This window comes from Dromiciops gliroides, chromosome 4 (assembly GCF_019393635.1).
Source record: "Dromiciops gliroides isolate mDroGli1 chromosome 4, mDroGli1.pri, whole genome shotgun sequence".
NCBI lineage: Eukaryota > Metazoa > Chordata > Mammalia > Microbiotheria > Microbiotheriidae > Dromiciops > Dromiciops gliroides.
In genome coordinates, this window is record NC_057864.1 from 25,603,362 (window position 1) to 25,630,173 (window position 26,812).

The following is a 26,812-nucleotide window of genomic DNA, read 5'->3' on the forward strand; positions in this document are numbered from 1 at the left end:
AGACAAAACAGATCAAAGTACTTTTTGATCTGTTAATACCAAATTCCCCTTTTCAGTACAGGAGGTGAGAGGGGATATAGCACTAGGCCTGCAGGCCAGGCTCTGCCAACACCTACTGTGCGGCCTGGGGAAGTTGCTTGACCTCTCTTGGTCTCAGTTTCCTTCTCTGTTAAATCAGGGGATTGGGATAGATGACTCTCAAGGCCCCTTCCCCCTTTGCTGTCCAAGGGCTCTCTGACTTCATCACCTGGGGACTTTCTCCAGGCCTGCTTTGCTCTTGGGCTGGTTAATTTACACCTAATGGGTAGGTAAGGAGCAACTAATTAACAAAAGCCCTGGGAATAGTATCGGTATCTGTGGAGGTGGGAGCCCCTTCCCACCTCCCACCCCCAGCCTTCTTGTTAATCCCCAATAAATGGTGACTACTGCCCACTGGGGTAGGGGAAAGGCACCTGGCAGACCCCAGGACTGCCCTCTGTTTGAGACAGCTTGCTCAGGGTAGAGGTGGGATTGGAACCAGGGCCCCTGCCTCCAGGCCTGTGGGTTACAGAGCTTGGGCGGTAAGAGGCAGAACAAGGTTTGACTCTAGAATTGCAGGTCTTAACCTAGGAGTTTAACCCAGAATGCCAGACTTGGTGCCCCACACTCTGGGAGGACTAAAGCCTTCCCTTATGTGAGATGGGGGGGGGGGAAGGGGGGAGAGAGAGAGAGAGAGAGAGAGAGAGAGAATGAATGAGAATCCCCCACTCCTGCTACTCTTGGTCTCCAGAGTGGCTCCTCCCAGCTTCTTTCCCCCTTCTACTTGTCTACTAACTGTGACAAGTAAAATCTAATGGATAGTCAGCTTATTCTTGTCCCAAGTGTAGGGAAAACTAGCTAGGGTTTACTTATAAATTAGAAGCTTTAGCACCAAGTTTGGCATTAAGCATTTATTAGTGGGTCAGAGTCAGATGTTGCTGTGAGGGCCTGTCAGGCTTACACAGGAAAGACCCCTGGAGGGGAGGATACTTGAGTTTCAGATCCCACCATTGAGACTCATAGTTGTGGGACCTTGAGCAAATCCCTTTAACTTTTTCTGCCTCAGTTTCCCCCTCTTTACAATAAAAGGATTGGGTAGGTGATCTTTCTTTAAGGCTGTGATCTTGGACTTGGGTTCAAATCCTGCTTCCTCTCCTTCTTTGTCCTAGTCCTGAGGCTCTTCGTCTCTCCCACGAGGGCATAGATAGTCTGAATGATTTCCCAAAGCCCTTCCCCTCTAACACCTGTGATGAGCTTCGAGATCCCAGAGCGGAGAGGCCAGGATGGACCAGAGGCTGGAGACCACACTATTTGAAGAGCCTAGAATAAGTGCTGTAAGGGACCCCAGAGGCCTCTGGTTCAACCCCCTTGTTTTGCAGAAGAGGAAACCGAGGCTGAAGCTGTTGAATGACTTGCTCAGGTCGCAAAGATAATAAAAGGCCAAGGTTTGAGCCTGGGGTTGCACAGGTAGGACATGAACCCAAAGCCCCTTGATACTAGAGTTATTTGTTGCTTGGTTTGGGGGCCAATGCTCCTTCCCACGGTCCAGTGGGAGAGCCCCGAGGTTTGAGGAGTCTGGGAGCTCTGGAAATTGTGAGGGGAGCTGAGCGTCCAGGGGGTGGGTGGGGCATGTTGAAGAGCTCTGGTCTCTAATTTCCTTCCTATGATAAATACCCAGAGGCAGTGAGGGAAAGTGGGCGTCAGCATCCTTCATTATCACCATTAATGTTTGGCTTTTAGAGAGCACTTTAAAGTGCAAAGCAGGCAGCTCATTTGACCCTCCCGACTAGCCGGCGAGCTAAGCCCCGTGGCTCTCTGTCATTACTGATCCGGAAATTGCAGCCGAGAGTCCAAGGTTATGTAGTTAGTTTCAGAGTTGGGATTCAAACCCAGAGCCCCACTGACTGCAGCCCTAGCACTGTGGGAAGGAGCTCCAGTCGTTTGCTTGTTTATTTTGAGAGCGGGGGGGGGGGGGGGGGGGGGGGGGGGGGGGGGGGGGGGGGGGGGGGGGGGGGAGGGGAATGATCACAATCTTATATTGTTGAATTAATTCTGTCCTGTTTGGGGCTTCTATAGAGAATTCCCAGTGTGGAAAGAGCCTCCACCAATACCGATTGTCAGCCCCTTCCCTTGAAGGACCTCTTGGATTGTTAGGATGGTCTCCCTTACGTGTAGCGGAAATCTGACTGCTTCCCTATAGCATCTCCTGCCCCTCTCCCCTGCCCTCCTATGACTTCAAGTCTTTCCTTCTGAGACCTCAAAGAAGGAGTCGATTCTTCTATGTGACGGGCCTTCCCATTCTTGAAGACAGCTGTGGCCATCTGCGGCAGCTGGCTTGGCCCTCCCTGTCATTCAGGTAGCATTTCTTAATTAAAAAAAAAAAAAGGTTTTTTTGGCGGGGCAATGAGGGTTAAGTGACTTGCCCAGGGTCACACAGCTAGTAAGTGTCAAGTGTCTGAACTCAGGTTTTCCTGAATCCAGTGCCGGTGCTTTATCCACTGCACCACCTAGCTGCCCCCAGCCAGCATTTCTTAAGCACCGACTGTATGCCAAGCACCATGTTGAGTTCTTGGGATACAGAGCCGGAGAGGAGATGTCCCCTTCCCTTGGGGAGCTTACTGGGGAAACAACACAGACTGGGATAAGACAATGCAGAGTCATTTCTGGGGGTGGGCAGAGAGGAGGAGCAGTGTGTAAGCTGGGGAGCTGCCGCTGGAGAGCATTTGGGTCTGAAGGGAGGCAGGAGGCTCCATACAGGGGAACAGCGAGTTGATCAGTTGCTGGTGAGGGGAAGCCCGGTGCAGGAAGTTTAGAAGGATAACCTGGAGCCAGGTTGTGACACGTGTTCAGGGTGGGAGTGAGGGGGAGACATTGGAGGGGCATGGCCAGGCCTGCCTGCTCCTTGGGAATCTCCCTTTGACAGCCGTGGGGAAAGGATGGATAGAGCAGGAGGATGCCTGAGACGGATCGGAGGCTGTTGGGAGGGCTGGACCAGAGGGATGTGAGTAGAGGGAAGGGGCCAGATGGGAAACACAGGAGAGGGAGGTGGCTGATGAGCAGGCGATTTGGTGGGAAACGGGAGTCAGAAGAATGGGATTTGAGATTGCAGGATTAGGAGCAAACCTCTCAACCGTTCCCGGCCTCGGTTTCCCCATTTGTCAGAGGAGAGTATTGGCTTTTGTGGTCTCCGGGTTTCCCCTCCAGCCCTGGCTTTCTAGGATTCTCTGGGGGATGTCTTTCTCAAGCTGGGGGTGACTGAATATAGGGTCCTGCCTTCCTGGGGAGCCTAGAAACCTCCCCCAGCTGCAGCAGAGCTTCCTCTCCTAGGAAAGCCCCGGTGCAGGCCGCCTTCTTCATCGTCTGGTGACTGAGGTGCTGTTGGGTGCAGCCTGCCTTCCCCACCCTCTTTCCAAGCTGCCTTTTGGTGCTTGCTTCTCTCGCTCTCGGGAAAACATCGTCGCCATAATTGGTATTCCACGCAGGTTAATAGGTCTGCTGGCCTCCTCAGCATTACGCCTTAATTTCTTTTATTGCAGACTCAGAATTAACAGCCTTTAAACATTATTCCCCCCCACACTTCCCACCAAAACCTATTACCAGCCTGGCTGCTCTTCGGGACCGTTTGACTTCAGTGCCTGGCACGGTGCCACGTCCCTGGGAAGCGTTCTCCAGCTAGAGCTGGTGCTGGGGAGGGGGGATTCGTTTGTGCCAAATGAGGGGCTCCTGTTGGGAACTTATTTCTCTCTCTCTTCAAGAGAACGGAGCACGAGGATGGAGCCTCCAGGCTGGGCCAGAAAGACTCTGTTGGGGGAGGCAGGGTTAGTTGAGGGGACCTGAAGCTTTTGGGGGGTGGTCACAAACCCCTTTGGCTCCCTGGTGAAGCCCAGGGCTCCTTCTTAGCATCTGTTTTTAAAAGCATAGGTTAAAGCTCAGGAGAGTGGAGGAAAGCAGCTATAAAGTCATCCAGATGTCTGTAAGACAAGGTCATGGACTCCAGGGCGAGAACCCTCCATGGTCTTTTTTGGTTGGAGTTCCAGCTCTTCTGCATCCTGGAAGCCTCGCTGAGTGTCTGTAGATGAGAGGAGGGCCTGTGGCGAGATGTTCCTCTAAAGCAGCCAGAGAGGAGTCGCTGCCTTCGCTTGTCAGATGGGGAACCTGAGGCAGGTTCTTAAAGGGGAAGTGACTGGCCCAAGGCCACACAGTCGGATCACAGCATAGTGATGGTGGAGTAACAGAAAGAGCACTTGAGGTTTGGAGTGTGATGAGAAAGGGTCACAGCCCCCATTAGCTCAGAGCTGGAAAAGACCTCAAAGGTCATCTGGTCCCAAGGTCATTAGGCCCATCCAGCCCCAGCCCTTCATTTTGCAGACGAGGAAACTGAGGCCCACAAGGCAGCTGGCACCTGGGGTCAGGAAGGAGCGTGTTCAAAGCCAGCCTCAGGCATGTACTAGCTGTGTGACCCTGGGCAAGTCCCCAAGCCTCTCTGAACAACTCTCCCCATTCCTACGAGGGCCACCACAGCGCTTCGACCACAGATCTTCCAGGGTTGTTCTGAGACCAGGGAGGGAAGAGTCTTCCCTAAAATGGGAGCCTTTATTCCAGTCAGCAGGAGGGTGTTTGTTAGATCATTGGTCGGCACCAAGAGCAAGTTGAGATAAGAGGTGCTTGCCAGCCAGGAGTTTATAGTCTGCTGGGGGTTAGTATACCCCACATATACCCCCCACCCCCCCACACACAAACACATAGAACTCTACTAGGCAGTTGTGGCTGGGTTGAGGGGTCCGGTGGTTCCAAGCTCGGGGAGAAAGGACAAAAACACTGAATTTGGAGTTAGAGGACTTGGCCATCTGTGTGACTCTATGTGAATGAGTGCCCTGCCGGAACCTCGTGAGTCTCTAGAACTAGGGGGGACTCAGGACATCTCACCCAACCCCTTTGCTTTATGGAGGAGAAAGCTGAGGCCTAAGGAGGCTCTGACTTTCTCAAAGTTTTACAGAGGGAGTGAAAGAGGCAGGATTTGAACCCAGGTCCTCTGACTCCAAAGCCAATGTACTGTGCTGCCTCAATTTCCCAGTCTGTTAAATGAAGGGGTTGGGCTTAGCTGATCTGAGCCCTATGCTCCGATCTAAATCCCTGGAACCTCTCTGGGGTGGATACAGCTTGTCGGGAGGTGCTGTGGGTGGTGGCAGGAAATGGCACCTTTGGGGATGGGAGCATCCTGGCTGGACCCAGGCCCTTACCAGCCCCACGGAGCCTCATCTAGCTTGGCTCTGCATTCGATGCTGTGTGACATAGCACAGCTGAAGTGGGAAATTGAACATTCAGGTGGATGGGTGACTTGGTTGTTAGAACTTCCTCTGCATGTGTGTGTGTGTGTGTGTGTCCGTCCCCTGAAGGCCTTGGGAGATGAGCTTTGGAACAGCCAAGGAGCACAGGCCTCATTTCCTCCTGGTTATATTTAGAAGCTTCGGATGGAGACTCTCCCTGAGCCGGAGGCTGAGGCCGCCCCTTGATTGAAATGAGGTTTGTCAGAGAAGAGCAGGAGGAGGAGGAGGCCCTGCACATGCCAGCCCTCCCCCAGCCACTCTGGCTTTGGGAGCCGTGGGGGCTGGAGCCCTCAGTCATCCCTCTGACAATGAATAGCCTTCTGGCCCCAGACAAGACCTTTCCAGATCTCTGATATCAGTTTCCTCATTGGCAAAATAGCCATAACCATCAATAAGCATTCCTTAAGCTAGGGGGTGCCATAGTGCACAGTCAGGAGGACCTGAGTTCAGCTATGACCTCAAGACTCCTCACTCAACCTCTGTGGGCCTCAGTCTTCCTTACTGTGGGCCAGGCACTGGACTAGGCTCTGGGCAATCAACGAAAGGCAAAAGCCAGCCCCTGCCTTCAAAGAGCTCCCTGTCTAATGGGAGAGCAAAGCCCCATAGAGGAGGAGGCTCTGGAAGAAGGGGGACTTTGAGCTGAGCCTTGAGAAGGGCTAGGGAAGCTGGGAGGAAGAAGGGAGCCAGATGAGGGTTCCAGGTGAGGGAGACAGCCAGGCTCAAGGTTTGGAGTTTTGTTATGAGGAGCATCAAGGAGAGTGAAGCTCAGCTAGTCCATCTGCATTTATTAATCACCTACTATGTACACATGGAGGGGAGTTCCCGTAAGAAGACTGGGAAAGGTGGGAAGGGCCCAGGTTAGGAAGAGCTTTAAATGTCAGGCAGTAGGGACTGAGTAAGAGCCTACTATGTGCCAGACACTATGCCAAATGCTTGGGATACAAAGAAAAGCAAAAACACTGCACTGACCTCAAGAAGCTTGTCACAGCACTGGCAGTGTGTGTGACTGTGACGGGAGATACTTAGGCTGTGAGTTGGGGGCGCCAGTGGGATGGTGGCACCCTTCACAGTAGAAGGGAAATTGAGAAGAGAGAGGAGGGTCATCAGTCTCTGCCTCCCAAGGTTGTGGTGGGCCTCAAATGAGGCCATGACTGTAAAGCACTTGCAAACTTGAGAGCGTCTTGCAAATGGTTGCATTTATGGTCTAACTACGTGGATCTTGCAGGGGAGGAGCCCTGAGGCCGCTATCTCATCCTGAAAATTCCCTCAACCCCTGGGGTCTCCTACACCAACCAGTTACCCTGCCTTGTAGCCATGAAAAGTCCCTCCCCCCAAGACCAGCCCCTTCTCCCCTTGGTGAGCTCTTCCTGAGGCCTCCATTTTGTGGCAGGCCCAGGCCAGTGAGTCAGTCTTCAATTCCCCTCCCAGCTGTGATCCTGGCATGGGATGTCAGAGCTGGGAGGGGAACAAGGAACGTGTGGGAGGGGCCTTAGAACAGGGGATGTCAGAGCAGGAGGGGGGTCTTAGACACCATCCGAGCCCACTCTCTCCCTTTACAGAAAAGACATTGAGAAACAGAGTCTCAATGACTTGCCCAAGTTGTAACAATCACCCACCCACCCACACATACATCCTGTTTGGGGCAGACTGTGCCATTTTCCAGGCCCTGAATTCTGTTCTCAAGCGAAGATCTCAGAGATTCTTCTTTCCTCTCCCTTGTCCAGCCAGGGAGATGAGACCTGGGGAATGTACTGTCCCCATCCTCTCCTCATGCCCCCTTTAGCTCTGCTGATACCCTCTTGTCTGGGCTGCTCATCCCCAAGGGTCCATGTATCCCTGAGCATCAGAGGTTACCCTGGACTAGTCCGGGATCCCCTTCAGCCCTCTCCACTCCCAGGCCAGGCCAAAGGGTGCCCCAGGGAGGGTGTCCCAGCGATGTTCCGGCTCCTCCCACCCATTGGGCAGCCAGATCCCTGGGCACACGCACGTTGCCCTTTTGCCAGGGGCCCCTTGGAAAGTGCTGAGTAAACTCAGTGTGTAGGAACAGAAAATGCAAATGATTCCAGCCAATTAATCTGGCCCATTCCCTGAAGAAGTGAATCGAGAGTGGGCAGGAATGAATAATAGATGGAGCCGCCCTCTTATTAAGAAAATCCATTTCCCCCCTGAATTGGCAGCTCCCTTCTTCATGGGCCGCTCGTGTGCCCTGCCCACCCTCCCTTCCCTGGTGCTCCCACCTCCCCAGCCCAGCTCTCCACTCGGCTTCCCGGGCTCCCTGGGATGCCGCAGAGACAAATCACAGCATCAGTGAATGTCGGAGCAGAAATCAGCCTTGGAGGTCACGTGGGCCTCCTGTCCCTCCCCTCTCATTCCAGAGATGATAATTTCAAGGCCCAGAAAAGGTAGGGGCTTGGCCAAGGTCACACAGCAGGCCGGCAATAAGAGGCAGAAAATCCTCCTGACTTGGCTTCCCTGGCTGTGAGTCTCAGGCAGGAGCCCCGGGGCAGGTGCCAACCTCTGTTTAAATTTAGCCCTCTTTGTGCTAGTGGTAGGCTGATTCTCCACTGGGGAGCTCCTGGCCTGGCAGATGAAAGCCTGCTGGGGGGGCCTGGCCTCCCCAGCTGACCGTTCTTTAATCTTGCTGAAACTGGGCTTTCTCTTCTCCAAGACTGAAAGGACAAGAAAGCAAAATGGAAAAAAAAACAAAACACCACAGCTCCTCTCCTCTGTGGGTGGGGAAGGATGGGAGGACCTTCTGACCACAGCAGCCCAGGGAGTGGGTGGGTCTGACCCCTTAAAGGGATGTTGGATTGGCCTGTAGGAGACCATGGCCTGAGGAGCCCAGAGTCTAGAGTTAGAACCATCTAGTCCAGTCAACCCCTCATTTTACAGAGGAAACTGAGGGCCAGGAAAGTTAAATGACTTGATCAGGGTCACACAGCCAGTATGAGTCAGAGGTGAGACTTGAATCTGGGTCTTCCTGGCTCTGAGGTTGCCTCTTACTACTGCCTATTACTGCTTCTCATGTAGGTGTGTTACTCTTTGTATTTCTCTCTCTCTCTCTCTCTCTCTCTCTCTCTCTCTCTCTCTCGGTAAAGACTGAGAAAATGTTACCTCCATAGGAAGAGCCAGACTAGGCTCACACAGGATGAGGATGTATGGGTGGGCTGCTTTCTATAACAGAGGGTGTGCTTATCCTGAGGAGGTCATAGGTCCCTCAGAGTCTGGCCCGAGGTGCCTAGCACTGTGTTCTCTGCATGTAGGGCCCACTTGATCAGAGTTGATTGAATGCCCTGGCAAATGCCTTAAACTCTCACTTTGTTTGCTCATCTGTAAAATGGGAGATTTAGATTGTACTGCACCAAGGTCCCCTCATGCTCCATCCAGCCTTCTGTGAACCAAATTAACCAGGGGACTTTACCACCTCTGGCACCAAGGATACGGGGTTGTCCTTGGCCCACAGAATCTCTGGATTGGAAGGAATCTTTGAGACCATTTGAAATAGGGGGAAACTAAGGCCCAGAGGAGTGCGTGGCCCTACTCAGTCACACAGCAAATTAGCGGCAGAGAGGAAGCCCAAGGCCTGACTCGAAGCTGACTCTTTCCCTGGCCCGGGGCTGCTGCTGAATTCCCTGGCTGGCGCCAGCCGGAGGAACCCCCCTTGGGGCCAGAGGCCACCTGGGGCTGGGTCGGTCCATCACCCTGAGCTGTCAGGAGCTGAATGGTGCCCCTCCCACAAATCACAGGGAAGGGAAGATGCCTTTGTCAGAGGTCCAGGGAAGGCTTCCATCTTTGTCACGCCAAAGGGACGGCCCAGAGCATCTCCAGGGAGCCCAGCATTCCCAAGGAAGAACCCAGGCATCCCTTGGCGACAGCTGGGGCCGCGGGTTGGGAAGCGCCCTGGGACGGCCCAGCTTCACTAAGGGGTTGCTGGGGATGGGGGCCCAACTGTGGGAAGCCCTGGGTCTCCCATTCTGAGGAGGGCAGCAGGAGGTCCTCAGTGTTGGCCAGGACAGAGAATCTTATCAGGGATGCCGTTGTCGAGGGGATGGATGGTTCAGGGAAGGGGAGGATTGGTGGCCTGAGACCCACCCCCCCCAGCCTGAAGATTCTTGACATAAGATACCACTGCAGTGCAGCAGCTCACTTTACTTAGACATCGGCGTTTGTGCCCAGTCTGGATCATCATGTGTGCAAAGTGTAGGCCCCGAAAACGAATTCTATTTTTCTTATGAAGACAGTCCGTGTGGTGTGGAGGGAGGAGAGGCAGAGCCTTGGGAGCGGTCTAACACTTGCTTCATGGGACATGGCTTTCAGGGCTCTATCCTGTGGCCCCAAGTGATCCCAAGAACTCCCCATCCAGTAGCAGGATGGCCCATTTCAGGTCAATTTGCAGTCCACAAATGGGTGTCCCTGCAAAGCTGATCAGGAGCCAACTCTTCCAGGAAGCCCTCCAATGTTTCCCTACTTATCTTGACGTGAAATGACTTGGTATCTAAGGAGTTGTGAACAGGTTGTAACTCTCTTCCTTCCCCACCCCGAGGGAATGGAAGCTCACAGAGGGCAGGGCTTGCTTCACTGCTCTCTTGACATACCCCGTGCCCTTGTACTGTATCTGACACATAGTAGGTGCTCAATCGTTCCTTGTGGATGGATGGATGGGGACGGGGAGGAAGGGAGAGGATCAAGTGAAGATACAGGAAGCCAGTGGCCATTTCCCTTCATGATCCGCCCATCCCCAACGTCCTTGAAAAAGACCAAGAGGCAAGAGGATATTGGGTACCAGTGGTTGGTTCCTATCCCTCACCCAGAGACAGAACTTCCAGAAACTTGGAAGGCTCGAGGATAAAAATAGTGACTTTTTTCCTTCACGTTTTGGCTGAGAGTGGGGGATAAAGATGGAACCGTAGAGGGAAGATGAGATGCCACATTGGCAGGAGTTTTTGGAAAGTGCTCTCTTCTGGGGCTTGCTTTGCCCGTCATCTCTTCTTCGGAGGCAGTGTGATGCCACAGAAAGAGCACTGGATTCAGGGTTGGGGGCCTGTGTGACCTTGGACCAGTCTCTTAACCTCTCTGGGCAAAATGGCCAGGTTGGGTTCGCTGCTCCCTTTCACCCTCAGATCTGACGCCCTGGTGAACCGGGACATGCAGTCAGCAAGAAGGGAGGAGCAGAGGCAGAAGGCCAAAGGGAAAGGGTGAGGGGCAATCTAGGGAAGTCTCCAGAGGAGCCTGCTGTTCCCCCTGCCCCTGCCCCGGCTTTTTCCCAGGCCATCCCATCTTGCCCGCCCCCCTAGGCGCCTGTGTTCTTCCCTCCTTTTCTGCTCCTGACTTGGGAGGGTTCGAGGGGGTCCTGGTGGAAGGCAGATTCAGATGTCACACACTGATTAACGATGGTGGGCCTCCCCCCACACCCCACTGGGGCTGACAGGAAAAAGACATTAGCATGGATGTTTTCTCAGCCCAGGGCCAGCCTCAGAGCAGGGCGGGTGCTCATCCCTTCTGCAGCCGTCCTGTCACAGAGCTCTTTGAACGTGTAATACACAGAACCGTGGGTTCTATACCTGCAATTTCAGGGGGGTGTGGGGCGGGGGTGGGGAGAGGAGAAATCTCAGTGTGGAGACTCCCTCCACCAAATGCAAATCAACAGTTCAGCTGTGATGTCATCCTAATGAGTCACCAGGGACCATGGGGAGTGCCCACGGTCACCCAGCCAGGAAGTATCCAGCATGTGACCATGTGTCTAGCCTTCTGCCATGAGGTGCTGCCTCTCATGATCCCGTGCGGGACCACTAGCCTGAGACTTGGCCTGTGCAGGTCACCAAGGGGCGGCTACAAGCTCTGTGAGGCAGTGACCCCGTTGTACTAACCTTGAGGAGCCCCCACTTTCCTGCCTTTGCTACTGGATCCACACTGGGTGTCTAACACACTTGTGTTGTATGAAAGAAGTTGTATTTGTGGGCACCATAGAGATGTTCCTCCCTCAGGGGATCCGTGTGACTTCCTAATCCAGGAATTCTTCAGCTTGAGAGAGAGCTGTGTATCTTCCACACAGACAAGTGCAGCGCATCTTCCTACTCTGGGAAGTTGAAGCGTCCCTACATTTGTCCTAAATCCACTTCCTTCAGAGGGGTTGGTGTAGTCCCCTAATGTGCCCCTCCCCCACTCCGCTACTTATTGCCCGGCTGATCTTTGGCAGGTCACTTGACATTTCTGGGCCTCAGAATCTGCCACGAGAGGCAACCAGGCTGTGCAGTGGATGGAGAACTGGTCCTGGAGTCAGAAAGACCCAGCCTCAGACACTCCCTAGCTGTGTGACCCTGAGCAAGTCAGTTCACCTGTTTGCCTCGGTTTCCTTTATTGTAAAATGGTGGTGTTAGTAATAGAACCCACCTCCCAGGATCAGATGAGATCATATTTGTAAAGTGCTTAGCACAGTGCTTGACACATAGTAGGTGCTTAATACATGCCAGTTATTGTTAGTAGCATTCTTGTTGCTGTCAGTGAGGTTGGGCTAGGTGGCTGGTAAAGGCCCTTCCAGTTCAGAGTCTCTGACCACAATGATTCCTGGAGCCTTTCTGATGATCCGGTGTGTGGTGATCTAGTGTGTGAACTTGACCTATCACTGACAGATGAGACCACGTCCTCAGACCTCATCTCTAGACAATGGAGACACAGAGAGGAGGGAAAAGTGGCCCCTGTTCCCCTCTGGGGGTCAGTTCCTTCCTGTGTTGAATGAAGGGTTTCATGTAAAGCTCCCTGAAGTTCCTCTGAGCTCTGACCCCAAGCCAGGGCTGTTTGCCAGGCCTTGCACTGACCCACTACCCTTCAGGAGACTTAGGCCCCCGCACCCTGCCTGCCTTCCAGGGCATTTGGAGCAGATGCTTCAGAAAAGAGAGGGGCAGAACTGGGGAGGAAGAGGGGCGATCATCCTACAGTCCCAGAGCACCAGGACCAGACAGAGCCAGTCAGTGGATTGGAGGCTGGGCATGAATGCATAAGGCAGCTTCCCTCCTGTAGCTCTGTGTGTGTGTGCGTGCGTGTGTGTGCCTATGTACATGTGTGTGTGTGTGTGTGTGTTTGTGTGTACGTGCCCGTGATGAGTCTCCTCCTCCTCTAGTCCCCTGGTTTTTGTTTCCTGCAGCCAAATAGCATTTCCCCAGACAGTCCCCATTGACCAGGGTGATGGTTTAATAGTGGCTCTCCTTTCTTGGACAGGCAGCTGAATGTGCCTGCTCGGGCAGCGAGCGGGGGAGTGGGCTGGATTGGAGCCCCCCAAAGGTAATTGGAATTCTGCTGGCTAGGGTTGTCTTGGTAACACGGAGGGGGCTGGCAGACACTCACAGAGGGGAAGCAGTAGTCACGGAATTGCAGAATCCAAGAATGTCAGGACCAGAAGAGACCTCAGAACAATGTTAGAATATAGAATATTGGCAAGTCAATGTTGGAACGGGCCTTTGAACGGAGAATGGCAGAGCTGGGAGGGAGGCGGTGTGGCCTCTGGGCCTCAGGGCCTCTTTCCGGCTGGCTCCAGGATCTAAATCTATGATCACATGATTTGTTGGTTCTTGCAGATCTCTCTAGAATCCTGTGTCCTTTGGAGCCATGATTGAGAGACTGGCACCAGGACTCAGGAGAGCTGTGTATTCTATTTATTCCCAGCTTGCTGTGTGACCTTGGGCAAATCACTTCCCTTTTCTGACCCTCAGTTTCCTCTCCTGTAAAAAGAGAGTCAGAGTAAAAGGCGTGTATGGTCCAGCCCAGCTCTGCCATAATGTGATGGGCAGGGGTTTCCCTGCGTGGAGAAGGGAAGCAGCCAAAAGAGCTGGAAAGTAAATCAAGGCATGTGTATCTTAAAGCACTCTCCTGAAGGGTTGTGCCGAGGGAGTATTCAGGATGATCGTGTGGCTCCTCCCAGTGAGAGAGGGGGCACAGACATCAAATGTGAGCCAATGGGAACAGGGGATGAAGTGCTGGACCTGGAGTCAGGAGAATCTGGGTTCGAATCCCACTTCTGAGAAGTGCCAGCTGTGTATCCCTAAACCTCACCTAATCTTTCTGAACCTTAGCTTCTTCATCTCTAAAATGGGAATAGGAACAACTTCTCTACCCCAGGCTTCTGGGGAGGACCAACTCTGATAAAGCAGGAACAGAAAATGCTCTAGATATGGCCAGCTGGGGTTATTCTCTTAGTCACCATTGTATTCATCAGGTTCGTCCCTCCCTCCCACCTGTACAGTCACAGCCCCTCTCTCACCCTGTAGCCAGCCTGCCCGTGGCTGGTGGCCCTTTGGGAAGGGACCATCTGCACCTCTGCCTGGACTTCCCTGCCCCACTTGCCTTTCTTAGAAGTTTTAAAACTTCGCCTGTAACAGACTGTAACAGGTCCCATTTCTTTTACACTGTAAACAAACTTTGCATGTGACAGACACTACCAAGCCCCATTTACTTTACACCACAAACGAGCAAAACCAAACCACATACGGACAATCCTTCAGCCTGTGCATATGGACAATCCTGAAGTTCCCGTATTGGCCCGGAGGCTGGGAGTCTCTGCTTCTGGTCCCTTGCACCAAAGGACTCTGCTGGTCTGAATGCTTCTCGTAGCTTAGGGTCTGAGACCATCAGTCAGCTAATAAGTCTTGGAGCTAGAAGAGAGCTCAGAATCTAATCTTAATGTTAATTTTAAAAAGTTTTATTGGTGTCTTTGTGTGTGTGTGTGTGTGTGTGTGTGTGTGTGTGAGATGTCTGTGACCCCACCTTTACCCAGTGAACATACTTCTTCTCAAGTAGTCAATTAACAAGCATTTTTAATGGCTTGCTATGTGCCAGGAACTGGAGGATTCAAAGAAAGACCATTAAGGAAAACCAGCCCACAAAACAACCATGTCCAACAGCGTGTACGGCTCCTCCACCTCTCCGTAGAAACAAGGAAGGGGTGCTTGGTCATTGATCTCTTTTTCCAGGCTACGCTGGGTGGTTACAATCACAGTTTTCCCACTTACCCTGTAGTAGTTACTGTGCATGTTGTTCTCCTCGTTCTGCTGACTTCATTCTGCATCAGTTCATAGAAGTCTTCACATACTTCTCTGAGTTCTATGGTCATCATTTCTTACAGCACAAAAATAAGACCATCACATTCACACAGCACACACCCCACTGCTGTAAATAGTTTGGAATATGTAGGATCTTTCTGGTTTCTTACTTCCTTAAGATATATGCCTTACAGTGGGTTCCTCTATTTTTCAGAGCAGGAAACTGAGGCCCAGAGCCACTTTCCTGATAAGGACCTTTTTACTAAGGAGAGTGCTCTACAGTTTACAAAACACTTTCGCATTCACTTTATTATTAACAGTCACCTTTCTATAGCACTCTACAGTTTGCAGCATCCTGATGAGGTCGGTAGTTTGACTCTTTTTTTCCCATTTTACAATTTAGTAATATGAGCCTTAGGTAAAACAACTTGCCAAAGGTCATACAACTAGGAAGCATAATGAACAAAATTTGGCCCCTGCCTCAGTTTCCTCATTTGTAAAACAGTTTGACTTAGACAGGCTCTGAGGTCTGTTCTAGGTCTACACCTGTGACCCAATGATCTTGACTCCATTATTGATTGACTGTGACCTTGGGTAAGTCACTCCCTGGGCCTCAATTTCCTTATCTGTAAAATGACAGGGTTGGACTCAGTGGCCTCTGAGGCCTCTTCTAGATTCAGATGTATGAGCTTACATCCCTTCACCTTTGTGGGCCTCAGTTTCCTCAAATGTGATATGGAAGGCTAGGGCTAGGTGGTAGGCTCTTGTGGCTCAACACCTAGGATTGTGACATCCCCCCTACCTAAAATTCTCTAGGTCACCTTGAGATGATCAGAATTGCCCCCAGTTCCCAGTAGAAGTAACTAAGTCTCTAATGTCCCCCAAGAGAGGAAATGACCTGCCCAAAGTCATGGAGCAAGGTGGAGGCAGAGCCTGGACCAGTCTCCTAGTCTGACCTGGGTCCTCCTTGCCTCAAATCGACATCCCCTACAGTTTGGATGGAGCCAGACAAATCGGATTTCCTTTGTCCGGCTGGGGCTGGGGCTGGGGTGGGGAGGGGGGAAGCTGGGCTCCTTTGTTCCTGCTGCCTAGTTGCCATGGGACCGGATTATGATATCACTAGCTCAGGGCGATTATATAATGTTCTTGAGGGCCAAACAGACCAGGGTTAACATTCCACTGGTCCCAGACACAGAGGCAGCTGTTGTGTGGGAGCTGACCTGTTTGTGTAAGGGCAAGTGGGTGGTAGTACCCGAGGGCAGAACTGGGAACCTGGCTTGGAGGAAGCCTCCACAGTGTAATCCTGCTGGGGCCCTCCTGATCCCCCAAGGGGCAGAGAATGCGTGACACTGTGGGGCTCCTGCACTCTTTCCTGGCCTTGGTGGACTCCACCAAACTGTGAGCTGTTCAGGGACAGGGCCCAAGTCTCTCTTCAAAGATGTGTACAACATTTTCTGTTTTTGTATTACTTTCATTTTCAGATGTATCCCCACCATCCCTCGTCAGGCAGTCAGCATTTATGAAGTGCCTACTCTATGCCAAGCACTGTGCTAAGCTCTGAGAATACAAAGAAGGAAAAAACCCAGGAGCATGCATTCCAATCAGGGACACAACCTACATGTTCTTTGGAACAAAGAAGAGGCAGTGTGGTATAGTGGGAAGAGCAGTGGCTTTGGAGGGAGAGACTTTGGGTTCAAATCCTATCCCTGGTGCTTATTGTCTGTGTGATGTGGAGCCTCAGGGTCCTTCATTCAGTCAATCAAGAACTACTTATTAAGTGCCTAAAGATTTAGTTGAGGAAGGGACCTGATCTAAACCCCTGAAAACAGTAAGGCTAACAGAGGTTAAGTGACTTGCCCAAGGGCACCCAACCAGTACATGTCTGAAGTCCGATTTGAATTCAGGTCTTCCTGACTCCAAGTCTAGTGCTCTATCCACTGCATCACCTTTTCTGCAATTGCCTTATCTTCTTAAAATGGAGGGGGGTTAGACCAAATGGTCTTTGAGGTCCTTGCCAACTCTAAATCTATGATTCTGTGATTCTGAGTCACTAAATCTCTCCATGCCTTAATTTTCTCATCTGTGAGAGAGAGAGAGAGAATTGCATTAGATTGGTAAGGAAAATGACAGATGTTGGAGGGGATATTGGAAAACTGGGACACTAATGCATTGTTGGTGGAGTTGTGAACTGATCCAACCATCCTGGAGAGCAATTTGGAACTCTATCCAAAGGGGTAAAACTGCACACCCAACGTTGTTATGAGGATCAAATGAGATAATAATTATAAATTGCTTAACACAGTGCCTGACACATAGTTAGCCCTGTATAAATGTTATTTATTATTAGCTATTAATCTACACATTATTTGGGTCTGAAAGTATAGGCAGCGTTCCATTCCCACAGGCAGATCTGAACTAAATACCTCCCTCACCACCTAGCACCGAGGCTTCTGCACCCATGGGACCTTGAATAATGTAGTGTCTGAGGTCCATTTGAACCTCACAATGATCCTTTGATTATATTCTGTAAATGAAGAAACTGAGGCTCAGTGACCTGCCCCAAGTCACGTGACTATAAGTTTCTGGGCCTAGCCTTGTGTTCCAGGTCCCATTCTCTTTTCACTGACCCACACCTCTCTTGGTGCTGAGCTCACTGTCAGTGGAGGTATTCAGACAGGAAGTGCCACTGTCAGGGAGATGATTCTTGCCCTGGGGTGGGTAAGGCTGGACAAGGTGCTTTCAGAAGTCCCTCCCAGCTCTGACATTCCTTGTTCTAAGGCCCCTTCCAGTTCTTCCATCCCCTGTTCTAAGGCCCCTCCCAGCTCTTCCATCCCCTATTCTAAGGCCCCTCCCAGTTCTTCCATCCCCTGTTCTAAGGCCCCTCCCAGTTCTTCTATCCCCTGTTCTAAGGCCCCTCCCAGTTCTTCTATCCCCTGTTCTAAGGCCCCTCCCAGTTCTTCCATCCCCTGTTCTAAGGCCTCTCCCGGCTCTGACACCCTAAGATTCTATGACTTTGCCTGTGTCCTGCCAGCCTGACCCCTCTCCATGATTAGGCCTTCAGGGCAGGGACTACCCTATTGCTTTTCCTCCAACCCTTTGCCCTTCCCTGTGCCGAGGACAGACTCTGAGACCCTAGAAACCACCCAGTCCCACAGCCTCCTGTGTCAGATGAAGAAACTGGAGGCTGGAGAGAGGTTCTTTGCCCAAGGTCACACTGGCTGTGTCTCAATCAGTGCTCTTTAAATCATTGTTCAAGAACACATCTACAATGCATGTAAATAGTATGCAAATCGCATGCAAATAAACCAGTGGCTCTTGGGAATAGCTTGGTTGCGGGGAGTCTGCTCTTCAGGACATTTCCAGCGTCCTCCATTTTGGACCAGGCGGAGCTGGATCCCCTCATTTCAGCCCCGATTATGAGACCGGGGGTGGGGGGCAGTGGGTGGTGTTCCTCGGGGAATGTTTTCTGCCCCCCCCACCCCCACCCCAGCCAGCTTCTGACACCAAGACAGGCAGCACACAGCGGCGTGGTCCTGTCAGGTAGTCACTGATGGGCCCCTTCTAAGCCAGACCATTTGTCCAGAGATGCCTTCCTGGGGCTAGAGTCCGGGGAAGATTGTCTGGTTGCTGAGGAAGGCGGGGGGAGGACAGAGAACAAGGTTCCAATTGTGTGGCCACAGGCGAGCCTCCCTTCCCATGCAGATACCTTAGAAACCAGAGGAGCCCCAAGAGAAGGGGAGAGGGGCAGTGATTTACAGAAGCATCCCCGCCGGGGAGTCACAGTCACAAGCCCATCTCCACAGGGCAGGGGGCCCAAGGGGCAGGAAGCTGAAGGTCCCCTTGAGCCTCCGAAGTGAGTAGATTGGGGTCCCCCTCACTGAAGTCCTTCACATACAGACTGGACACCCACTTGGCTGTGTGTAGTAGGCATCCTTTGGGGGATGTAGCTTAGACCAGATGACCTCTACTGCACTTGAAGGCAAGGGTCCTGAGTCCGAATCCCCCAACTACCTGCTGATTACCGGGTCACTTCTTGTCTCTAAACCTCAGTGTTTTCATCTGTGAAATGGGGAGATAATGCTACCTATCTCCCAGGGCAATGACAGGAAAAGCATCAGACAAGTGTTCTCTGTTATTTCTTCTGTTGACTCCAATTTTGGTTTAAAATCACTCGTGTCTGAACCACAAAAATGCCCAGCAGTCCCGTCTTTCTTCTCCCCCAGTGCTGGGCTTGGGGCCTGGGCTCTAGGAGGCCGCCGGGCAGGGTTGGTTTTGATGAAAGTTCATCTTGGCTGAACATGTTACCCATGAGCTGGGCCAGAAGATGCCGAGAAGTTGCAGAACCAGAGTAATTCAGTGGGGCAGGAGCCAGGCCCCGTGGGCTCTCTGTGGGCTGGTGCCTTGCTCATGCGTGGGCCGGCCCCATTCTTGGTTCTACTTCAGTGCGGTCCATCCTGCCTCAGCTCCCTCCTCCTAACCCTCTTCTCTTTCCCCGCTGCAGCCAAGAAGACCTGCTCAGACAGCGACTTCACCTGCAACAACGGGCACTGCATCCCCGAGCGCTGGAAATGCGATGGCGAGGAAGAGTGTTCAGACGGGTCTGATGAGTCTGAGGCCACGTGCAGTGAGTGCCTGCCTGCTTGGGGGGATGTGGATGGGACGGGAGGATGGGGCTGAGGACGTCGGGTGGCGAGAAGGCAGAGGCAGGGCATCTGAGGCAGGCAGTCCTGGCCTGGGAGGCCCAAGTACAGGGCCTGCTGGTGACTCACCTTAGGATCTCGGGTACATCGGTCCTTCCCTTTGGCCCTCATTTCCTACTCTGTAAGATAATATGGCTGTGCTAAGTGGTCTTCAGGACCCTTCCCAGCTCTGACATCCCTTGTTCTAAGGCCCCTCCCAGCTCTGACATCCCCTGTTCTAAGCTCCCTCCCAGCTCTGACATCCCCTGTTCTAAGCTCCCTCCCAGCTCTGACATCCCCTGTTCTAAGGCCTCTCCCAGCTCTGACATTCCCTTTTTTAAGCTCCCTCTCAGCTCTGACATCCCCTGTTCTAAAGCCCCTCCCAGCTCTGTCATTTGTTCTGAGGCCTATCCCAGCTCTTAGATTGTGTGTTCTAACGTTCTGTGTCCTGACATTCCTTGTTCTAAAGCTTTTTAGCTTTATGTTTCTGTGACCTCTGAGGTTCTTCTGTCTAATATTCTTTGATTGAATAAATATACATGAACCGACCTGAGGAATGGTGGGTGCAGAGGGGAGGGCACTGGGGCCCTCTGGCCTCCCCCTCCAAGAGGACCCTCAGCTCCCGGAGCTAAGAGGCGGTGCCCAGCGAGGGCCCCTCAAGTGAAGGGGCTTTGCCTCCCTTGACTCTGCCCTCAAGTCCCTCCGTCTCAAAGCAGACTCTGTCAGGGCTCGGGGCTCTTGTTTGATTGCAGGGGGGTGGGGACCATTAGGGAGCACAACTGCCCTGCCTTGGCTGGCTAAGGGGAGGTCCAGGCCCATCTGGGCTTCATCTGGGAGCTGATTGGAGGCCGAGGCAGAGTCCAGCGGGGCATGCCAGGGAAGGGGGGCAGGGATGGGGAGGGGGCGGCTGCTCCCTCTTGGTCACTGTCAAGGGAGAGGCCCAGACACATTGTTAAGGCCCCTGCCTGCGCAGGCTGGTTTCCTTGTTGCCTGGCAACAGAGGAGAGACAGAGACAGAGAGACAGATAAAGAGACAGACAGACATACACACAGACAGACAGACAGACACACACACACACACACACACACACACACACACACACACATAGAAGCAATGAGAGACAGAGCTGCCCTTCCCAGCTCCCTAGCTGGCCCTGTCCCTCCCGCAGCTGTCACAGCCTTCACCCTAGGTAACCCCCCTAATCTCCTCCTTGACTCCACCTCAGAAAGAACTGCCAGATTCAGGTTGTTGAACAACTCCCCGAACCTTAGTAATCTCAGCCTCTTGCCATGAAGCAGTGTTGTTCAGTGGGTAGAGCACTGGCCTGGAAATCAGGAGCCCTTAGGCAAGTCATTTTCCCTTGGTTTCATCCTCTGCAAGAAGGAATTGGTACCCATTTTGATTGATTTGACTTGGTTGAGACCCCCCTTTGGGGGTACCCATTGAGGAGGACCTCCTCTGTCTGATGCTCTAGGAGCCAAGAGAGCTCCTGTGAGCTGGGGTTACACCAAAAGTTCTCTGGAGGAGAGCAGAGCTGACCCCAGATCTTGTGCCAATTAGTGTGTGGGGGGGGAATAGGGCCTAGCCCCCGCCCCACCTCCCCCCCACCCCCATCCCTGAGGCTCAGAGAGCTGTCTCTAATGACTTAGTGTCATTACTATTTCTGACAGTCTGGGAGGAAAAGAAGAAATCCTCGGAGCTAAGTCTCTGCCAGATGTTCCCATATCCCAGCAGCCCCCACTTCTCTGGCTACCTGGCAGCCTTGTATCTGCATTCAAGCCCTCCCAGGGGAGGCAGGGAGGCTGAATCAGAGACTGAGCTCTACCACTCACTTGCTGTGGGACCCTGAGGTTACTTCCCTCACTGGGCCTCAGTTCCCTCATCTGACAAATGTGGGGAGGACTTTTTCTGCTCTCACATTATAGTGCTCCTCTCCCACTCCCTTAAGGGCTGCCGTGGTGTGTTGCTGTTGTGTTTTGTTTTTTAAGTTAGACCTGCAATTTTCCTGATGTAGAGAGCTCCCAGCCAGGAAACTGCCTTTACCAATCTAGGACACACCTGCTCTGCAGCTTACGGGCCTAGAGGGTCGCCTGGGACACTGAGGGGCTAGTGACTTGGCCAACATCACACAGCCAGGATGTGTCTGTCAAGACTCAAACCCAGGTCTTACTGACATCCAAGCAGGCCCTCTGTCCACACTGCCTGGGTGAGCTGTCCCTCTGGGAGGGAACAACAAATGCCCCCTCCTCCCATCCAGGCTCTGTCTGATTTGTACCACCTGCCGCCCTCGCCTGCCATTCTGGGGCATGGCCGGCCTGGGGCCCAGGGAGAAGCCCCTGAGGCCACTCAGAATGACCGAAACACAGAACCCCCTTGGGGGAGTGGACCAGAGGCCAAACTCAGAAGCGGCCACTGGAAATCAGGGTGACCTGCACCGAGGGGTGGCCCTGCCAGGGAGGAGGGGAGGACTGGGCTCTGGGGAGCCTGCTTTCTAGGCCAGGTGAATGAGCAGTCACTGGGAGAGGGAGGCTGGGGATGGGATCAGAGAGAGCCCTGCCTGAATCCCAGAGGGCCATCCCAGCCTGGGCCTTCTGTCACTCCTCCCAGAGGCCACCCTGAGGGCTGTGCTGGGAATGCCAGTCCGGCTCCCTCCCTCCTTCCTTTCCTTCTTTCTTTCCCTCCTCCTTCCCTCCCTCCTCCCCTCCCTTCTTCCCTCCTTCCTTCCATCCTTCCTTCCCTCCTTCCTTTCCTTCTTTCTTTCCCTCCTCCCTCCCTCCCTCCTTCCCTCCCTTCTTCCCTCCTCCCTTCCCTCCTTCCCTCCTTCCTTCCCTCCCTCCTCCCCTCCCTTCTTCCCTCCTTCCTTCCCTCCCTTCTTCCCTCCCCTCCCTCCCTCCTTTCTTCCCTCCCTCCTTCCCTCCTTTCCTCTTTCCTTTTCTTCTTTTCCTCCCTCCCCCTCCCTCCCTTCCTCTGTTTCTCCCCTCCCCCCTCCCCCCATCCTACAGTGAGTCTCCTTAGGTACATGGACTGAAGATACAAAGATATTTATAACTTAGACCCTGCTCTCACGAGGGAAAGTGTGATAAGCGACAGGAAACGTCAGGGGAGTGGTCAGCGTTGAGATGGGCCTGAGCGACTTGGTGGATGTGACCGTCTGTAATCGCCCCTCTGCCCGCCTCTCCTGGGGTGGGGGGGTGGGAGGGGGGATTGCTGAGCCATCATTAATGATATTGGGAAGATGGTGGAGTCTTGGCCAGGTCCGGGGGGGCCTAAGGAAGGTCACTGTGGCCCCAAGGCCAGCGGGATCCGAATCCAGCACTCTGCTCAATGCACCATGAGGCTGCCGCCTCCCTCCCCTCAGGATGGTGATGGTGAGGTGTGCCCCCGCCCCCATGTCAGCTTTGCAGGGATAGAATGAGGCAGGTCTGGTTTTCATTCTGGAAAGAAACCCGCTCATTGGGAATCAGCTTTGGGGGGGTCCAGAAGGGGGCATGGCCTCCAAGCTGCCCCCTGCAGTGGTCAGACCACATGAGGAGGCCCCGTTTGAGGAAGGAGACCCCGGGGTGGGCGATCACAAGAATGAGGGGCCTCAAGCACCTGCTGCGTGCTTGGGTGGTTGATGGAACAGCCTATAGAAGGGAAACCACAGGGTATGACGACAGGAAGGCTTTCGTGAGTAGCTGCAGGACTGGCCCATGCAGGAGGGAGAAGCAGGAGCAAGCAGGGGGAAGCCAGTTGAGGTTGGGTGTCAGCCAATGAGCTCGACTTCTAGTGGGTTGAGCTAGAAAGGTAGTAAGTTCCCCATTCTTGGAGGTCTGCAAGCAGAGCCTGGCCCCCAGCTCATCAGAGGGGCTGTGGCTTCCTGCCCAGGTCCAGGTAGGGCCCCTGAGGTGCCTCTGACTCAGAGATTCAAGGACTTTGGGGGGCCCCATTGTACCTGGCTCACAGAGATGATGTGGGGGCCCTGACTCTGTTGGGCATGTCAGCCCCACACAGAGTGACCTGTAAGAATGCTCATCCTGGGTGTGGGAGAAGCCAGGGCTGGGTCTGGACGTGGTGGGTCCTGGGATGGGGTGGTGGGGGCCATGAGAGGCTCTGGACACCAGAGCTCTCCTGGGCCTGGTGGATTTTGGGGGGAACTTTCTGCAGCTGCTTCTGCTGGGGCCGCTCCCTGACCCAGAACTCTGACCTTGGAGGAAGGGCATGGCCAGGACACAGCCGGCCCAGGCTTCAGAGATGCCGGCCAGCTGAAGGGCCCAAGGGGGGTCTGGGAGGGAGGCAAGGTGAGAGCTAGCATCCAGACACATCTGGGAGGGCATCATTGGGAAGAGCCAGCTGTCCAGTGCCCCAGGCTGCTGGGGAGATCAGAGGGCACATCGTGTTTCTGGGACAAGCCTTTGGGCCCTTCAGGAGCCCCCACGAATCTGAATGTCCAGGGGCTTGACTTCTTGGGCCTCTGCTCTAGCGTTCTGGGGCTGCCACCTGCTCCTCTCTGTGATCCTTAACGATCTCCCCTCCCCCAGTCCCTGCCCTGGGGTCTCCCTGATCTCTATTTCTCCTCCCCCCCTTCTGGCTTTTCTGTGCTGTTCTGTGTGTGTGTGTGTGTGTGTGTGTGTGTGTGTGTGTGTGTGTATCTCTGACAGTAGCCTTCTGTCTCTCTCCATCTTTTTTCTCCCTCTCTTTATTTCTCCCCCTTTCCTCCTCCCCTTTCTTGATTTCTCTCCCACCATCTGTCTCTCTTTCTCTCTCTGTGCCTGTCTCTTTCTCTCTATCTCCCTTTGTCTCTCTCTTCCTTGTCTTTCTGTCTCTTTCTGTCTGTCTCTCTGTCTGTGTCCCCCCCTCTCTTTCTCTGCTCCCCCCCAGTCCTGCTCCCTTCCCTTTCGCAGCCTGTGAGCCCCCCCCCTCTCCCCCTCCTCTCTGTCTGCCTCTCAGTTCACTCAGCTGAACCATGCCTTGTCTTCAGGGAGGTTGTCCCTGGGCCTCCCGGAGGCTTTCTCCTCTGGGCCTCAGTGTCCTCAGCTGAAAAACAAGGTTAGCCTAGGGATGCTCTGGAAGGTTCCCTCTGGCCCGGAAGTTCTAGGGAGCTGAGATTTCCAAGCCCAAATTAAATGGGCCCGTGTGAGCATGGGCAGCATCTGGGGCTGTGACTCATCCCCACCCTCCCCCTTCTGAAGCAGCAGCAGTTCATGGGGATTTGTTTAAAATGAAGTGATTGGAAGAATCTGCCTGAAGGCCCACTGAGGGGTTGCTGAGGGTCTGAATCCCCCCAGCCCGAGAGGAGGCTTGGGGCGACCCGGGTGAGCCGCCACATCTCCCCTGATTGTCCAGGCTCCTACATTCTCTTCCGGGTGGGATCCAAGCCTACCCCCAGCTCAAGCTGTCTCCCCCAAGGCTGCTTGCTCATGTCTGTCAGCGGCCTGGCCTGGTGTCTACACACACTCTCTGCCGGGAGACCTTTGAGTTCCATTCTCTTTGACCCCTCCCTCCTACTCAGGTGCCAGGTATGAGCCAAGCCAGCTGTGCCGTGGCGCTAGTGTCTGTCCCCCCCCAACCCCCCCCCAGACCCTTCACTGGCTTCTGCCTGGAGTCACCTCCCAACAGGCTTTCCTCCCTCTGCTTTCTCCCCTCACATACCTCCCTCACCATGGCCAGAATCAGCTTTTATGGGCGGCCATGTAGCTGATAGAAGATGGTAGGACCCACCGTGACTTAGTGACCTCCAGGTCCCTTCTGGTATCGCTGGTTTTGTGAGGTGGAAGGGCCTTTAGGGGCCCACCTCTCCCCTTCCCCCCCCCCCCCCGCCAGTGACAGCAGTCTACTAGGACCTGCAGCCTCTGCTCACAGACCTCCCATCACCTCCCGGGAGAGCCCAGTGCATTCCAGGACAGCTCTCCCTGACTTCTAGCCTCACTTGGCCTCTGCAGTCCATCTCTGGGACCCTGCAGAGCAAGTCCAGTCCCTTGGACCAGCAGATAAACCACAGACCCAGATCCCAAGAACACGGAGTAGGCAGCATGGGCTGCCCCATGCCTGGAGTGCTCACTCTCCCTCCTCCTTTCCACCTTCCACCCCCCCCCCCCCCCCCCCCCCCCCGCCCCTTTCAGCGCTCAAACCTGGACCGCCTCCCCCCCCAATGCAAACGCCCCCTCGACAGAGCACTAAGACTTCTCAGTCTACTATTCATTCCCAGAATGGAAGGCCCCTGAGGGTAGCCACTGTTTTGTTTTTGGCTCCACATCCCCAAATATGGTGGGTGACTGATAAATGCTTGAATTGAATTAGAAGTCCAGAGGAAGGGGCCAGGATAAGGGACCTACAGCCCCTCGTTGGAAGAAGTAGGGATAGTCAGGCTGGAGAAGACGAGGCTGGGGGTGGGGGTAACCATACCAGCTTCCTTTGAGGGTGGGAAGGGGCTGAGTGGGGAGAGGATTGATTAGCCCCATTCAGACCTGGGAGGGTTGGGGGCTTGGGAGCCATGGCAGAGAGGCTAGTCTCCATCCCTGGACGAGCTGGTCTGGTCCCCCTTTGAGCAGCCTCTTGGTTGGGGAAAGGGGCCGGGATCTCCGGGTCACATACGTTTGGGGCACGACCGACCGAGTCCTGGAAAGCAGCTCATCCCCAGGTCTAGCAATCAGCCAGACTGTTGTCGCTGCTAATTATGAGACAGGAAAACAGACAGACGGCTGTTTGAGCCGTGTCCTTGGTGAGCAGGGTGGGAGGTTAGGTACTGAGTAGTGTAAATATGCATTAAGCTCTCCTGGCTGGTGGAGACTCCCAGAGCCAGATGGGGTCTGAGAAAACATGGAGTCCAACCTATAGCTGACCAAGAATCCCAACTGCATCGCCCTGAACAAGGAGTCACCCAGCCTCTGTCTGAGGATGAAAGGCTCTCTACCTTCAGAGGTAGCTCATCCCACCAGCTCCTTGCTAATTGGGGGGGGGCAGGGAATCCTGAGGAGGGAAGATGGGGAGGAGAAGGGTCTCCAGTGGGGCAGGATCTAGAGGTAAGCTGGAGCCCGTGAGTGAGAGGCCACATACAAAGTCAGGTGAGGGCAGGTATGGTCAGGACAGCCTGGGGCCGGGGTGAGGGGGTGGCTCAGAACAGGGTCTGGGAAGGACATTCTGGAGGGCCTTGAAGCCCTTGGAAGACTAGGATCAGGAAGGATGAGGGCAGCACAGAAAGGACTTTGCAAACCCCCCCCCAAAGTGCTCCAGAGATGATTGGGGACCTTTGTGTGGGAGCGGCTCTCTGAGGGCATTCTGAGGATTAACCTTGAATTGCCAACTCCTGATTGCTCCCGGGGCCCCTGATTGCCTCGGGGATGATTATAACTATGCTAATCCTCCTGGGGAGGGGGGCAGGGGGCCTGTTGCTAGCAGCCTCTCAGCTTCAGGAGCCCCAGATTGACTGAGAGGGGCACAGGACCTGGGTTCAGATCTTCACTCTGACCCTGACTAGCTTGGGCAAGTCACTGTCCCGCCTTGGGTCTCAGACTCCCCAGCTAGACAGCCTTGGGGAGTATCCGTCTCCTCCCAAGATAAAGGAATCTCCTAGTAGGAAGTGAAAGGTGAGAATTCCCAGAGCCACGGGTGGCAGTTTGGTGAAGACTAGGGGCAGACCCCTTCTCAAAATCATGTTTGTAAATGCTCTCAGTGCTTAGCACAGGGCCTGGTACACAGTAAGTGCCCAATACATGCATGTCGATGATCATAAAGGAGAGCAGTTATAGCAAAATGTTTTTTTAAAAAACAAGATCC

The 26,812-nt window shown here is 53.7% G+C and overlaps 1 protein-coding gene across 5 annotated transcripts in view; it reads left to right on the forward strand.

Moving 5' to 3' along the window:
* The window catches only part of LRP8 (LDL receptor related protein 8), a 130,355-nt gene that overhangs the window by 57,494 nt on the left and 46,049 nt on the right, over window positions 1–26,812 (forward strand). For all 5 annotated transcript variants that reach the window (XM_044002475.1, XM_044002476.1, XM_044002473.1 and 2 more), the window contains exon 3: window positions 18,879–19,001. In XM_044002475.1, the coding sequence (XP_043858410.1) occupies window positions 18,879–19,001 (123 nt within the window). The remainder of the gene's footprint in view (window positions 1–18,878; window positions 19,002–26,812) is intronic.